This window comes from Sceloporus occidentalis, unplaced genomic scaffold (assembly GCF_023333645.1).
Source record: "Sceloporus occidentalis isolate IW3139 unplaced genomic scaffold, rSceOcc1.0.p SCAF_10, whole genome shotgun sequence".
NCBI classification, from domain to species: domain Eukaryota; kingdom Metazoa; phylum Chordata; class Lepidosauria; order Squamata; family Phrynosomatidae; genus Sceloporus; species Sceloporus occidentalis.
In genome coordinates this window covers 20,108,299-20,122,957 of record NW_028316990.1, presented here as the reverse complement: position 1 = coordinate 20,122,957, position 14,659 = coordinate 20,108,299, and the positions used below count along the sequence as shown (strand labels likewise).

Sequence of the window (14,659 nt, the reverse complement as noted above, 5' to 3'; positions counted from 1 at the left end):
GCAAACGGTCCTTCGTTCCCACTATGAAAGTGGATCTTCTCATTATCCCCTAGTAGCCGTTTCTTTTTTAGCACGATTGCTGTCCCCACTATTTTGCGCTGCTTAAAAATGCATATCAATCATCTGTGCATCGTCAGTGACATAAGTAGCAGCCCAGCTTAGCAACTCTCTCTCTCTCTCTCTCTCTCTCTCTCTCTCTCTCTATATATATATATATATATATATATATAGGATATGTTACGGACCCCCTTATGAAAATGGAGTTTCGCATATATTCAAGCCCCATTGGCTTGAATATGGGCACGGGTGCATGGAAGTGTGCAGGTGCATGCCACGGGCGCACACCCCATTCATTCTCCCTCCATTTGTCCCTTGCGCATAAGTGAGGAACGTGAGTCCAAAGACCACAAGAACGGAGGGAGGACTGTTTATATATTTTAAAATAAATTGATAGAAGATTCAGTTCATTGGTTTTGCAACTAGTTGCCTCACTAATGCAAGTACACGCATCCCTCCATATTTGCGGCTTTGATATTTGTGGCTTTGATTAATCACGGATTTGATTAATATGTTCTCTCTAGGAATATCTAGGTCCTCCAGTGCAACTCTATGGTCAACTTTAACTAAAAGTCTCACCGAAAGACCTAGAGATTCTTAGAGAGAATACTCTACTAGGCCTTTGTAGCTCCTCCGGCGCAGTTCAGTGGTCAGTGTCTGTTAGACATTGACCACAGAGTTGCGTTGAAGAGATTTCTAGAGAGGCAACTCTGCTAGGCCTTTGTAACTCCTCCAGCGCAACTCTATGGTCAGTGTCTGTTAGACGTTGACCACAGAGTTGCTCTGAAGAGATTCCAAGAGAGGATACTCTGCTAGGCCTTTGTAGCTCCTCCAGCGCAGTTCTATGGTCAGAGTCTGTCAGACGTTGACCACAGAGTTGCATTGGAGGACCTAGAGATTCCTAGAGAGGTGTCCTCTCCATTAAAAACATGGTGTTTTTGTTATTAGCAGTTTTTCCATATTCATGAGGTCTTGTGCCCCTAACCCTAGCAAATATGGAGGGACAAGTGTAGTTGCAAAACCAATGAATCGAATTGTCTATCAATTTTATTTATTATACACACACACACACAGTCCTCCCTCCGTTGTCACATAAAACTGGATGCCAAGCAGAAAGTTCACAAATTTATAAGCCTAACCATCTCCCTTAGAGGCTTATTTTCTACTTGCATGGAATTTCTAAGCCCACAACCCACACAGTCAAAAAAAAGTCACTAAACAAATCTCTAAACACAAAAAAGCCTTGACTTACGTTAAAGAACGCAATGCTTTCATTTTGGGGAGCAGCTGCGCCACTTTCAAAACGCCCAGATCGCCCAGAGAATTATTGGACAAACTGCATTTAAAAACAGAGGTAGAGGCGGAGATTAGTTTTCGCATATAAACATCCCGTTATAATTATGTTTTATATTATAGTTCCACGGTCTGAACAAATCAAGCAATGTATTGTTTTCCCAAAATGGTGCCAGATTCAAAAAGATAGAAGAAGCTTCAGAGAGATGCTAGTGAATGTGAACAGATGCAACAGAGCAGGTCTTGTGCATGGAAACATCTTTAGTATTTTCAGACGATAACCATCATTATCATCATCGATTGATATAATTGATGATGATGATGGTTATCATCTGAAAATACTATATATTATACATATCTTTGGTACCTTGGGGAGGTTTGTGAAGCTTTGGAGAATCAGGGAGAAACAAACCTCTTTGGAGGATCTGAGGGTGCAAACTGAGCACATTTTTGGTGGGTTTTAGGTAAAAAAATACCACCCTGAATGCATTCCAATTTTTAATATCAGTTTGGGGAACTTTGAGAAACGTCAAGGGCCACATTTTGTGGCTCACCATTTGCACTTTGTCCCCCTCTGAATTGCAAAAACCAAATAAACCTTACTTTAGTTCGGAGACACCGCCGCACCTTCTCAACGTCAAACACAGTTTATTCACATCGCCTTCGTCACAGAGTTTATTGTCTGTCAAGCTGAAAGGAAAATTACAATATTGTCGTCATCATCATCATCATCATCATCATCATCATCTATTTACAGCCATAGACCAAAATATAAAGTAACATTAGTTACACCAAAAATTCATAAACCTCATAAAGCATAAAACTCATTAAACATACATACATAAAACATCCATCCATACATACATATTTGTGTGTGTACATACAAAATCACCTACAAATAGCATATTCACCACTGTAAAGGTTTGTGATTAGATTCTAGATATTCATGTCAAGGGATTACCTTTACCTTTATGTATGCTTTATACGTGTATGTTTTATGGTTTATGGATTTTTGGTGTAACTAATTGTACTTTATATTTTGGTCTAGGTCCGTAAATAAATGAGGAGGAGGAAACTGCAACGTTGTTTAAACCAGGTTAGTTTTGAGAGATACATGCCATAAAGATGGTAAGTAAACATTACTAGGACAGATATAGAAATAGTACTCATTACTATTTGTTTTCTCTCCCCGACACACTAAATTAGCTTTCTCTTTGACTTTGGTTTTCAGTGTGTAAGGTTTTGGGGGAAAGGAGGTTAAAGCATTCAGTCATGCAGTTTTCCTTCCTCTATAGTGCCATGGCTGACTAGCCATCTAGAAAGCAGATGGCACTTTCACTATGACTAGGACAGCAAGGCCAGAAAATAGGTTGGGTAGGCTCAGAATCAAACTACACTATATCTTTACTATGATCTTGCAGAAGTGCTCTCTCTCAAGTCGGGAAAGATGTCTGTTTGGCGTAACATGTTATTCCCCTTCACCTCTGTATCTCGCACTTAGCGTGCTTTGCTTTGTTATCGGTCATTGGAAAGTACAGCATAAGCTTAATTTGCGCGCAGCATGGAAGGAGGAAACAAGTAAATCAGAAAGGGAACTACTATGCCTAGTTTGACCCTGAAAGTAGCATAGACAGTACATGAATGACCAAGAAGCCCAAGTCATAGCAAGAAGTTTTACAACTCCGAAAGGAATTATGTTGGCCTCTTGCGTTGCCTTTCCTCTGCTGAGCTTCTGGTTAAAATAGTCTATCTGACAATTTGCTGTGCTGAATTGAGCACTGTGACAATTCATAATACTGTACAACAGCAAAAATATTGATTATTGATCCGCAAAGAGAGGTGGAATATTAATAAATTATATTATTATTATTATCATCATCAATGATAGCTTCCTCTGAACAGAAAGCTTCCCTGCAAAAGCACAGACCCCAGCACCATTCTGCCATTGTTTCGCATTTGAGACCCTTAGTGCCTGCTTTCCAGCTATTTTATAACTCTGGAGTAAGCCAGGAGTAAATCAACATCACCGTACCATATTTCCCTCGGTGTCGCCGTCACTTGTTGTCCATCGCAGCTTGACTGGTCCTCATCAGAAGAATAATTACTGCAAAAGGGGGGAAAGTTAAAGGAGGTGGGCAAGCTAAAAAAGGCCTCTCTAGGCATTTTGTGGTCCTCCAGTGCAACTCTATGGCCAACCTCTGGCAGAAATATAGTGCTCACCATTTCACTACTAAATCTAGTAACATATCCCTGCAGATAGCGGTTTCGGACTGCAATTTTCCAAGTGGTTTGGCTGCCAAGTTATTTTCCTTGGATCTTGACATCAGTGGCATTCTTCACGGCAGCTGATGGTGCTCCCATGTCAGTAGTATTTTAAATCTATTCCAGATTTTAGACTGAGCTTTAGATGCTGGACTTTAAACTACGAAGATGCTAAACCTATTTGGCACTTGAGGATCTATCCAAGGTGCTGGAATCCATTGTCAAAATACTGTAACATGAACAGCTTGGATAGTTCATTGCAAATTCTGACTAAAACCCAGCATTACAGCAATCTATTGCCATTGTTTGAAATGCTACAAAATGGTTTTTCCTGATGGGAAGCTGCACGGTTCTCCTTGCCCAGCCCAGGGCCTAAGCATGTCTTAAACTAACCCTGACTAGACTGGGCTCTTCTTTAATATCATTGTCTGAAATGCAAGCAAGAAAAAGAAATACATATTGAGAAACCTGCCATACCTGTAATGAAGGGAGTCAAGAATACCTTCGTTGATGAACGTCAATGTTGCAGTTTGGTGATCGATGCTAAAGAAATTAAGCAGAGATTCCACAGTGTCATATTTCATTTAAATGTAACAATGACCAATTGTTCAAAATCTACATGCGCAGCAGGCTGGGAACACTATGAATGGAGATCAACTGGGCTGAGAAACATGCATGCACAGGCACATGCAATCTCCATGAATTCATGCTGATTATATATATATATATATATATATATATATATATAGTATACCTATGCAGATGCACCCAAGCATACTAGGTATGCTCCTTATCTCCAATGCGTGCCTAGAAAAAATAAACCCATACTTGCCTGGCATTAAGCTTCACAATGTTCGGACAAAGAGCCACAGTGTTCAGGAGGCAGAAAATGCTTTTGAGAGTCAGCCGGTTGTTGTTTAAACTGTGGAATAAAACCAAAACTGCTTTAAAGAAGAAGAACACATCGACATGCCAGGAAAAAAACCCCAAATACCCTAAATACCATCTTAGTAGTGTAAGGAAAGGACGCCGCAACTCAAGAATTTAAACCTACATTTTAATCCCATTTCAAATTTCAAAAAGACAAGGCAGCCACATTTTAAAAAGGGAAGGAGATGCACTTCCAGCTGAGGAAAGGTAAGGGAATATTCGTAAGAGATAAAGCCATAAATAGCTGGAGCAATGATCCAGCTGAACGCGAAGCAACTTTGGATGCTACCTAGGTCCTGTGGGACAACTTTCTCCTTCCGTCTTGTAGGAAAAGAAACATCCGCAAGCAAATGCTGAGTTTAGAAAGCAGGAAATGAACCATTATAAGCCAAATAAACCAGTCTGGGTGGGTTTGGAGCCTTTGAAAATGCATTATCAATATAGATTTTAAAAAATAAGACGATCAAGACAAGAAATAGGCAGGATTTAGGAAACACAAACCTGAGAGGGCCAGAAATGCACAACTTGGTCACGCTCTGCATCAACTGGCTGCATCCTTCATCACCGAGTTGGTTATCTGACAAACTGAGAAATCGTTCCTGGTTAAATTGGCCACATATATATATATATCCCTCTGTTAAGAAAGAGTTTGGGAAAAGGATGTACTTACTCAATTTCAGAAAATGGGGAGCAGCTTTGGAAAAGGTCTGCCAGATCCTTCGCCCGCTGAGAACCGAACTGGCAATCCTGCAACCTGTGTATGCACAGAAAGATGGAAGGATTTATAACAGGTTGTGCATATAAATAAATATTATTAGTATTATTAGTAGTATTATTCTATTTTAGCATCCCAGCTTGGCTGTGTCTGCAATTAAGAGGTGCATCAGAGGTACTCTTCTCTGATTTCAACACCTTTCAACCTGAAGTCAATAAAGCAGTTTTTCCCCCCAAAGATCAATACACTATAATGTCAAAAAAACCAACAGAACAATAATGACAATAATAAAGAAATAAAGCAGAAATTCCAGGGTTTCTCTGCTTAAAATAAGTAGTTTGGCGTGTTCCTTCTCAATAATAACCGTTGTATTTTGGAAGGACTATCGCTCTTATTGCTCCGGTTTGGCACACTTGCCAAAATGTTAAATTTGGCACCTGGAACAACTTTAACCAGGAGGAAGAAGAGAGCAACAGAATTTTTTAAAAAACGGATCGGCATACTTCATATCAATAAAAATGTTTATTTTATTTACCGTAATATTAAACTTCTAGCTTTGGGAACCGTCTCCTCTTCTTTGATTTCAACACCTTTCAGCCTGTAGTCAATAAAGCAATCATTTTCCCCCTGATGATCAATACACTATAATGTCCAAAATTAACAGAACAGTAACGGCTCAGGTGTAATCATAGTCAGAAATGGACCAAGCAAAATCAATGGTTAGCTCAATGACCAAATAAATGTTACTACTACTACTACTACTAATGATTCTTAAATTATTTGTAACTTGAGTTGGGACCCATTGATCGCAGTAGGTCCACTCTTTAGTGTGACTAGAGAGGACTCAATGGTTACCATAATGATCCATATAAACCAGGTGCTACTGAGAGATGCCCTGAAAGCAAACTGCAGCTTCAGAGAAGGATGTCTCTCAAGCCCAAGGCAGTGGAGGGAAAGGGTTAAATTGCCCTAGAATTCATTAAATTGCCCAATAATTAAATGGCCCATAATTATTAGTTCCGTCTCAGTTGATCCCGACCAAAATTTTCTCAAATGCGAACCTTTTGGAAAGGACAGCTTCTTACCTTGGATCCATTTTGGAACGGCTGGCAAAGTAGATTTTTAAACTATCCTTCCTGCAGAGAAATGGTGGAAAATTAATGCTGAAATCTCCCTAAATAAAACAGATTAAAGTTATAATGCTTATACCAAGCTGACCCCTCAGTTGCAAAATCAGCCATGTTTCTGTTTGCAAACAGGTGAACTAGCAGGCAAACAGAACCCCCCCCAAATAAATAAATAAATGAACTATTATTATTATTATTATTATTATTATTATTATTATTATTATTATTTTCTTATATCCCGCCTTTCTTCCAACATCAAGGCAGGAAGGGAAAAGGACATAAAAACGAAACCACCTTTGGCCTGTTACAGACAGCCAAAATAAAGCTGCTTCAAGTCACAGTGGAGGTATGGTGTTTCAATGATGCATGCATCCTAAGAGTCCAGAAGTCGCACCAAAGCCACGCTCCAGCCCTAAGGACTGGAGCGTGGCTTTGGTGTGGCTTCTGGACTCTTAGGACGCATGCATCATTGAAACACCATACCTCCACTGTGACTTGAAGCAGCTTTATTTTGGCTGTCTGTAACAGGCCTTGATTTTGCAATTCTTCCATGCAAGTACCTTATATGCAGCTCGGTAACCTTTGGACAAAGGACTGCGGCTCCGGTAAAAGTGAGGATTGCGTCCGCCGAAACCTCATTGAAGCTTAAACTGTTTTAAACAGAACAAACATGATATTGCAATTCAATTAACAGATCATTTTTAACGGATATGTACATATATATCCTTCAAGGGTGCATGCACACTGTAGAAATAATGCAATTTCACACTACTTTAACTGCCACGGCTCCATCCTAAATCTTTGCTCAGCAACTTGTGAAATGAATGCCTTCTTAGTGTGGTTTTTATTCCTGTTGTACTTACTCCATCTGCTTCAGGTTATTTACAGTAGAAAATGCTTCGGTGGCTTTGACAAGCTCTTGCTCCTTCAGTTTGTTGTCCTGCAGACTAAAAAGGAGTGACAGATATGATAATATTTCCCCTTAAATGAAAAAATAAATCAGGCTACTTCCCCCCTCAACTGCCTTTTGCCATGAATAAAAAACAACCCATTTACTTTATGTCTTCCAGCTGCTGGCAGTTTGCAAAAGCTGCTATGAGATGCTCCAGGCCAGGCATGGCAAGGTTTCCACCTGTTAAGCTGCAAAAAGCAAAAGAGAGACAGCTGTGATGGAGATGGAGGGAATCTATGCTCATGCCACACATATAGTGTATCTATATGATAATGTTACAGCAGTTTTGTACCACTTTAACAAATGCAGCTCCATCTTACAAAATCTTGTGATTTGCAGCCAAGGCATTTAATGTAATATTCTAAATGTTGTACTGCAGAAATAAAGCAGTTTGACACTACTTTAACTGTCATGGCTCCATCCCCTGGAATATTGGGATTTGTCATTTTGTGAGATATTTAGCCTCTTCTGTAAGAGAGATCCGGTGCCACAACAAACCGCCAATCCCAGGATTCCATAGCATTGAGCCACGGCAATTAAAGTGCTGTCAAACTGGATTATTTCTGCAGTGCGGATGCAGCCTAGGACTGAAATGCCCATTCTTGCAACATTAATCCAAAGGGCCTGATTCGGTTAGATTCTAAAACCGCACCCAAATTGGATAATCCATGCAAAGTCAGAGCAATGCTTACCAAAATGTTGTCAAGTGTTTGATCTTTGGCAGGATTTGGGAAAGGACCGTCGCGAATTCGTTTCCGTATTTTCTGCTCCTAAAGCTAAGAGTAAAGGCAACAGGAACAACAAAATCATTGTTAGTTAAATAGGAAGATTAGTCTAGCCTCCAAACTAGGGTTTGCAGAGGGGGATATATATATATAGGTACCATTTGACATTGTACATTTTTTTGTTTTGTTTTCTGTTTGTTTGTACTGATGGGTCTATGGACTGCAATAATAAACGCTGCTTTGGAGATATCATGACATGAGAAGACTCACTGGAAAAAATGACGTTTGCAGAGAGATCTTGCAACACCTTTGAGACGAAATGAAATAAAGAAGTTGGCAGCATGAGCTTTCGTAGACTTAAGTCTACTTCTTCAGATGCATATGGAAAAGATAATAATGCTAGTTTAAAGTCAGAGGCCATAGGGGGAAAATCGATGAACACGTTACGGATGGATTGATTCAACCAAAGAAGCTATCACCTTGAGTAGGAATCTTAGGGATCATGGTTCAGATAGCAAATATGACTGAAGCCTACGAAAGCTCATTGTGCCAATGTCTTTATTTCACTTAGTCTCAAAGGTGCTACAGGATATCTCTACATAACAACAACAACAACAACAACAACAACAACACTTCATACCTCAGGCTCTTTATATTTTCGCAGTTGCCAAAGATATCCAAGTAGTCAAGTTCCATGGAGCATCCAGCAAAAGTCAAGCGCACCAAATGCGGGCCGCTGGTGATCACAAAGGCCAGGGCCGTCATGTCGAGTGGCATCAACCTCAAATTCCTGAACTGAAAGTCAAAATCCAGCTGTTTGCCCAGATGTTGGGCTAACTGGAGATCTTGTGCCTCGTACACGCAGTGGCACAATTCGGCTATCCTGGGCCCAGTTAAATGTGACACCGCTAGCTTCTTCAACACCTGCCTGACTATGGCTTGCCGCTCCTGTACCCAAGTCTCGCTCTCTCCGGCTAAGGAGCTGAGGAACCCTCGGCACTCTTCAGATGCAAGGCCAGACTGGAAGACATGGCAATTGGCAGTGAATGGCATCCTTGCTTCCTTCTTTAAAGTCCACTTAGACCTCAGGAAGAACATCTGCTTCAAAGAGTTGCCATCGACGCTTCGGCTTGCCATCTGGAAGAGCGCTGCAAAGAATTCTTGCAAACTGAAGTGAACGAAGGTGTAACCGACCTGCGCCTGGCCATTGCTGGTCTTCACCTCAAAGGACAACAAGAACCCATGTTGGCACCCAAAATCCTTTACCTGCCCAGGGACCTCACCAGCATAAAACAGCATCTTCTTCTGTTCTAGAGCTTCGAAGGCCCATTCACACAGGCCTAGAAGAGTCGCTTGGTGTCGACCCAAATCCACTTCTTCAGTCAAAGCGCTCCTCGTCTGATGCTTGCAGATGAAAGTGCGGAGCATCCGGATGTAAAGCCCAGTCATGGTTTGAGGGAGTTGGGTGCTTCCTGCGTTTTGAAGGAGCATGTGCTCCAAGCAGATGCAGACAATGTTACACAAGGCTGGGATGCAACACATGCTCAAGAGCTTTCTATTGCTTTTCAGGTGAGCAAGAGCTTGCTCTTTCTTTGGGTAATGGCGGAAATAATAGCTGGCATATTCCTCAACCTTTTCACGGTCGAAGCCACAGATTTCGGCGGACAAGGTGCCGGTTTTCAGGAAAGCTTCAGGGATGGTCTTTGGCCGAGTTGTCACCAGGACAGTGCAGCCGGGCAAGAGTTTTCCATAGCAAAGGTTGGCAAAAAGTTCCACTGTTGAGAGAGGATTGAGAAGATCAGGCGATGAGGCTTGAAGAGAGAACGGGAGCTGAATGTTCTCCACAAACTCATCCAGACCATCAAAGATCACCAATGTGTGCTTGGCATCTTCTTGGAGCTGCTCAAATGTTGCATCGGGGCAAGATTCAGGTTGTAGGAAGAACTCGAACAAAAGCTCTTGAAGAGTCAGATTTCTTTTGATCAGGTTCAGCTGCCTGAACTCAAAGAGGAAGACCAGCCGGAACTGGGGCAGGGCTCCTTCAGCCCATTGTTGGCAAATTCTGTGCATGAGCCTTGTCTTGCCCATCCCTGGGTTACCCAACAGGAAAATAACCTTGGTGGTGTCCATTTGGACTATTTCAAGGAGATCAGACAGGGTCATGGTTGCGCCGCTATGTTCCTCCACGTCATGCAGACCTACATGCTCCTCCTTGGCTTTCTCCATCCTTCCCTTTAACCTCCAGGTTTTGCGCTGACGGATCACAAGGTTGACGAAAGCTTGGCTAAAAGCTGACGGTTGATCCTTTAATGGCGTTGTTTCCACTGATCCATTCGTCCCGTATCTCTGGAGCATCAGTTGGACAACGAGGTGTCGGTACCTTTCTGCAGAATCTGACAAAAGTGGAGGAAGAAGAAAAGAGAGTCATAGCAAAATTCTATTTCTTCAACTCAACTGAATTCAACTAGACTTAATCCCAGATGCACATAAGACTGAAGCCTAAACACATGATGATCTGAGTCCTACTATTGGTCCCAACTAGAGTAGGCCCATTGAATCAATGCAATTTACCCATGTGTTCATCCAATGCTCAACATTTTATTCAATGGGGTTTTTGTAGGTGAGACTAACCAATAGGGTTGAAACCAGAATATCCACAATGTGTATTTCAGGTAATGTGGAACTCATTTTGCTATGCTGGTTTCTTAATAATATTAACATTTAATAATATTGTCTCTATGCTCCAAGTCACTCTTGAGGCACAAGCAAAGGGCCCTTTAACTTTTCTTGGCAACAATTCTTCGGTGCACTAAACTCAACTGTTCAGTCCCATCTGAATGAAAAGAAATGCTCCAGAAAGTAGCGACAGAAGAAGAGAAGCATTACATGCCTAGTCGCTGCTGTTTGGATGCTTTGCAGTTGCTCCTGGTGGAAGGACTACTCCAAGGACGGCGCCTTTCAGGCCCTAGAGAATGGGAAAAACAAAATCCCAGCAAGAAAGGCAGCAGTTTCTCTTTAGAGAGACACATTGGGGACACAAAACAGACATGCTTTAAGCCAATGCAGAAGGACATCATATTAGATTTGTGTATTAGATAACTCCCTTAAGGATACACATCTTTTGCTGTTCTTAATGTATTGTAAAGTTTTGAATAAAAAATAAAACATAAAGGCGCCAACTCCCTTCCATCTCTCCTCATTGGGCTAGATTGCCTTCCTTTCCTAGTAGAAGAAGCCAAAAATAAAACACAGACAGCATGGCAAGGGGACAGTTATTTGGCAAGGGCCAGCTAACCATACATTTCTTCATCTCCTTTTTGCAGATATGTGTGCTTACGGTTGCTGCAGACACAGGAAAGGCTGCAAAGAGCTGACAGTCTAGAATAGATGCCTCATTTCCCTTTGTGTGATAACAGCCAGCCCTGAAGATAACTTCTCTTTATGAAAGCCTGGGTCCCAGCTATCTAATCGTTCTTCTCTCTGTCCCATCTAGGGATGGAAATTCTCGATTTCCCAACAGACGTTGTGCACTTTCCCTGCCCTAAACTGTTCCACTGTTGCCAAGTGTGTTGGAGGATTATCCTCGGTTGCCCATTTCGACAAAATTTGTCCTGCCTGGTTCTGGGCACAAAACAGAGACAGGGTCCTTGGTATCCACTTGGGCTTGGTGCCAAGATACCAAAATCAGTGGATGCTCAAGTCCCCTTATAAACAATTGGGTAGTAACATGGTGTCCCTTACATAAAATGGTGAAATCAAGGTTTGCTTTGGGTTTTTTTTTTTGGGGGGGGGGGTATTATGAAGCCGTGGATGGTGAGATCTGTGGATACAGCGGGTTGATGGCATTTCATTCTGGCAACAAACATCTTGGGCCATCCAGGTTTACTCCCCAAACCTTCCATAACATTTCATGAAGTAACTCTCTTACTTGCAGAGATTGATGGAGAGAAAGCTGCAGCTTCTTTGCGGTCCTGCTCTTGAGTCACATTACCTGTAACATATTAAAGCAATTAAGTCTGTTGTTAATTTGTAATAATATAAACCAGGGGTGGTCAAAATACAGCCTACAGGCCACATGTGGCCCCCGGAGGTCATTTTTCTGGTCTCCAGAGTCATAGGTCAATGCTCAAACCAATACGCCATGCTGACTCCTAGTGGCCATCTATATGCTTTCCAAATTGGAATTTAGGTTGTAAAAGCCTTCCGTGTCACTCAATGTTCATTAACCTTACCTTCTCCCGAGACGCTCATGAACGTTATTTCCAGCTCCATAGGGAGGTTGAGTTCCATGCAGACACTCTCTATGAACTCCTGGAAGATGGGAGGACTGGCATCCGCAGAAGCGAGGAACAGGTCCAGGACCAAGGAGACCTTTGCCTTTGGATCAGCAACACCCTCGACCCGACTCAGGTCCCTTTGGTGGAGAAGCTCTATGGCTTTCCTTAGCACCCATTCAGGATGGTGACCCAGAAAGGCCACCAGTTGGGGCCAAGCGTGCCAAATGGCCCTCTGGCGGACTGCGCTGTCCATCTGGAAGAGAAGGTCAGGACAGAGAAAGAGAAAAGGGTAAAAGTCCTTGGAGCATTGCGAATTAGAGGTTAAAATAACTGCAAAGTCCCTACATCAAGGAGACGGAGAGTGATTTACCCATACAGAGAATGCATCTACACTGCATAATAATTTCTCCCAACAACCGCTCTGAGAAGATTCCAAGGCTGTGATCCCTCCTACCTTTGTCATCTTGCAAATCTGCATTGTTGTCTAAGCAAATGCTCAGTGGAAACAGTCAGGTCCTCTTTCCCCCCAACACTTTTCAGCTCCAAAGAGAGTCATGATCTCTGCCTATTTTGGGGGGGATTGATAATATATTAAATTATCAGGGAAAAGCTGCTGCAGTTGAGGCGAGAGACATAAACTTTTAATATATTATCATCAGCTGTTATCATTTCTATCCTGCCGTTTCCCCAATATCGAGAATCAGGGCATTGCCTTCCCCTGAGGCTGAGAGCATGAGCCTTGCCCATGGTCACCCAGTGGGTTTCAGGACTGAGCCAGGAATCGAATACAGGTCTCCAGGGTTGTAGCCTAACTCTCAAACTGGACATCATGAAGACGGTCCATCCCCAATTTTGGGTTTGGCCCTGCATCGTGTAAACAGGTTGCAAGGAGATCGGTGGGAATTCAGAGTGAACGATCCATGTAAACAAGCCCTTGGTTGGGATGGATCATGCCAGGCAAGATCATAACTGTAGCCATTAGCATGCAAGCTGGATGATGGGGTGTTGTGACCCAAAATATCTGGAAGGCTACCACATTGGGAAGGCTCTCCTGGAATAACTAGGGTGGGCACAGAGCCCACCCAGAGCTGGGGAAAGCGAGGGAAGTGACTTTTGGACTACAGCTCCCAGAATCCACAGGCTTTTCACATAGAACTTTCCCAAATCCAAAAATTTCCCACGCTTCCAAATATCCTGGGGGCAGTTTTCTACTCAAAACATGAAACAAGGGGTGTATTTTGTAAATTAAGTTAAATTAAATTAAAAATGTGTACTGTGAGAGAAAATACCAGTACATGTTTGGATGTCAGTTTTTGCACTGGTGTTGGATTACTCTACCAAGCATCGGTCCTCAAAAGCAACTTTTTCTAAACTCAAGCAGAACCAAAACTAATAGTAAAATCAATATTCTAGGTGCTAGACTACGAAACCGAAAGTTGGACTCTTTGCGCAAAAGACGAAAATGTCAGCAAGTGCCTAAAATTTGCAAACAATAAGGGAGAAAGGGAAAACTTTACTATCAGGCAAAAGAGAAACAAACAATAAAAAAGACCCACCTATGAACATATATTTACTCAATGCACATATATTTACTGACTACATTCGGTTGAGTACCTTTTGAGGAAATGGAAACCGACGGAAGACAGAAGATTAAACGGACTAGAACAGATGGAAAGAAATTATGGCTGCCATAAGAGTCCAAGAGTCTTTCCGCGCGGCAACATTTTGTTGCTGGACTTTGCCGTTACAAGCAAAAGACAGCATGGGAATAAATCTTTCTTGCAAAATTTTCATCATCTAGAGATGCAGAAAGTGACCCTTTTGGACCGTGGTGCCAATTTTGGACTTTCCGGACGTCCGGAAAAACAAGCCACGTTTCCAAAGTTTAAAACCCATGATCAGTCATTAAAAAGACGCACATGCTAATGGTAAGTTAACACATGGAATTAAGGTTTTAAAAAAAAGAATAACGAAGAGAAATGATTTTGAAGACGTATGGAAAATATTTGTGCAAAAGGTTTTATTAAAAGAGGAAGGATTTTTACCTCCGCCGGAAGAGTTACAATTTTGGAGAGCAGAGTAAGCTCTGTTGATGGGGAAGGAATTAGCAATAAATTAATAGTATCATACCTTTGTAGAATTATGTACAGTATATGATGAAAAGAAGACAGTAAGAATGAAGATATTAATAATATTTTATGTGTGTTTTTAAAAAATTACTGGTTTAGCTAATATGAAATGGTTTAATATCAATAAGCAACTCTGCTCCGTTTTTGCTTTTGAGACCAACTCTATCTCAACCCCACGAAAGATGTCTTGCC

General features: G+C 41.7%; 1 protein-coding gene across 9 annotated transcripts in view; it reads right to left on the bottom strand.

The window, feature by feature from the left end:
- Nucleotides 1-14,659, bottom strand: part of LOC149306059 (protein NLRC5-like) — a 35,645-nt gene that overhangs the window by 18,660 nt on the left and 2,326 nt on the right. For 7 of the 9 annotated variants that reach the window (XM_089476939.1, XM_089476930.1, XM_089476938.1 and 4 more), the window contains exons 2-19: nucleotides 12,793-12,903; nucleotides 12,294-12,591; nucleotides 11,990-12,052; nucleotides 10,952-11,026; nucleotides 8,702-10,454; nucleotides 8,029-8,112; nucleotides 7,441-7,524; nucleotides 7,248-7,331; nucleotides 6,945-7,034; nucleotides 6,343-6,393; nucleotides 5,793-5,855; nucleotides 5,213-5,296; nucleotides 5,044-5,127; nucleotides 4,445-4,534; nucleotides 4,090-4,155; nucleotides 3,383-3,454; nucleotides 1,954-2,040; nucleotides 1,310-1,393 (exon numbers count right to left, since the gene is read on the bottom strand). In XM_089476939.1, coding sequence (XP_089333065.1) covers nucleotides 1,310-1,393; nucleotides 1,954-2,040; nucleotides 3,383-3,454; nucleotides 4,090-4,155; nucleotides 4,445-4,534; nucleotides 5,044-5,127; nucleotides 5,213-5,296; nucleotides 5,793-5,855; nucleotides 6,343-6,393; nucleotides 6,945-7,034; nucleotides 7,248-7,331; nucleotides 7,441-7,524; nucleotides 8,029-8,112; nucleotides 8,702-10,454; nucleotides 10,952-11,026; nucleotides 11,990-12,052; nucleotides 12,294-12,591; nucleotides 12,793-12,816 — 3,236 coding nt within the window. In that variant the 5' untranslated portion in view covers nucleotides 12,817-12,903. The remainder of the gene's footprint in view (nucleotides 1-1,309; nucleotides 1,394-1,953; nucleotides 2,041-3,382; nucleotides 3,455-4,089; nucleotides 4,156-4,444; nucleotides 4,535-5,043; nucleotides 5,128-5,212; nucleotides 5,297-5,792; nucleotides 5,856-6,342; nucleotides 6,394-6,944; nucleotides 7,035-7,247; nucleotides 7,332-7,440; nucleotides 7,525-8,028; nucleotides 8,113-8,701; nucleotides 10,455-10,951; nucleotides 11,027-11,989; nucleotides 12,053-12,293; nucleotides 12,592-12,792; nucleotides 12,904-14,659) is intronic. The other 2 variants (XM_089476933.1, XM_089476934.1) reach the window with 2 other exon arrangements.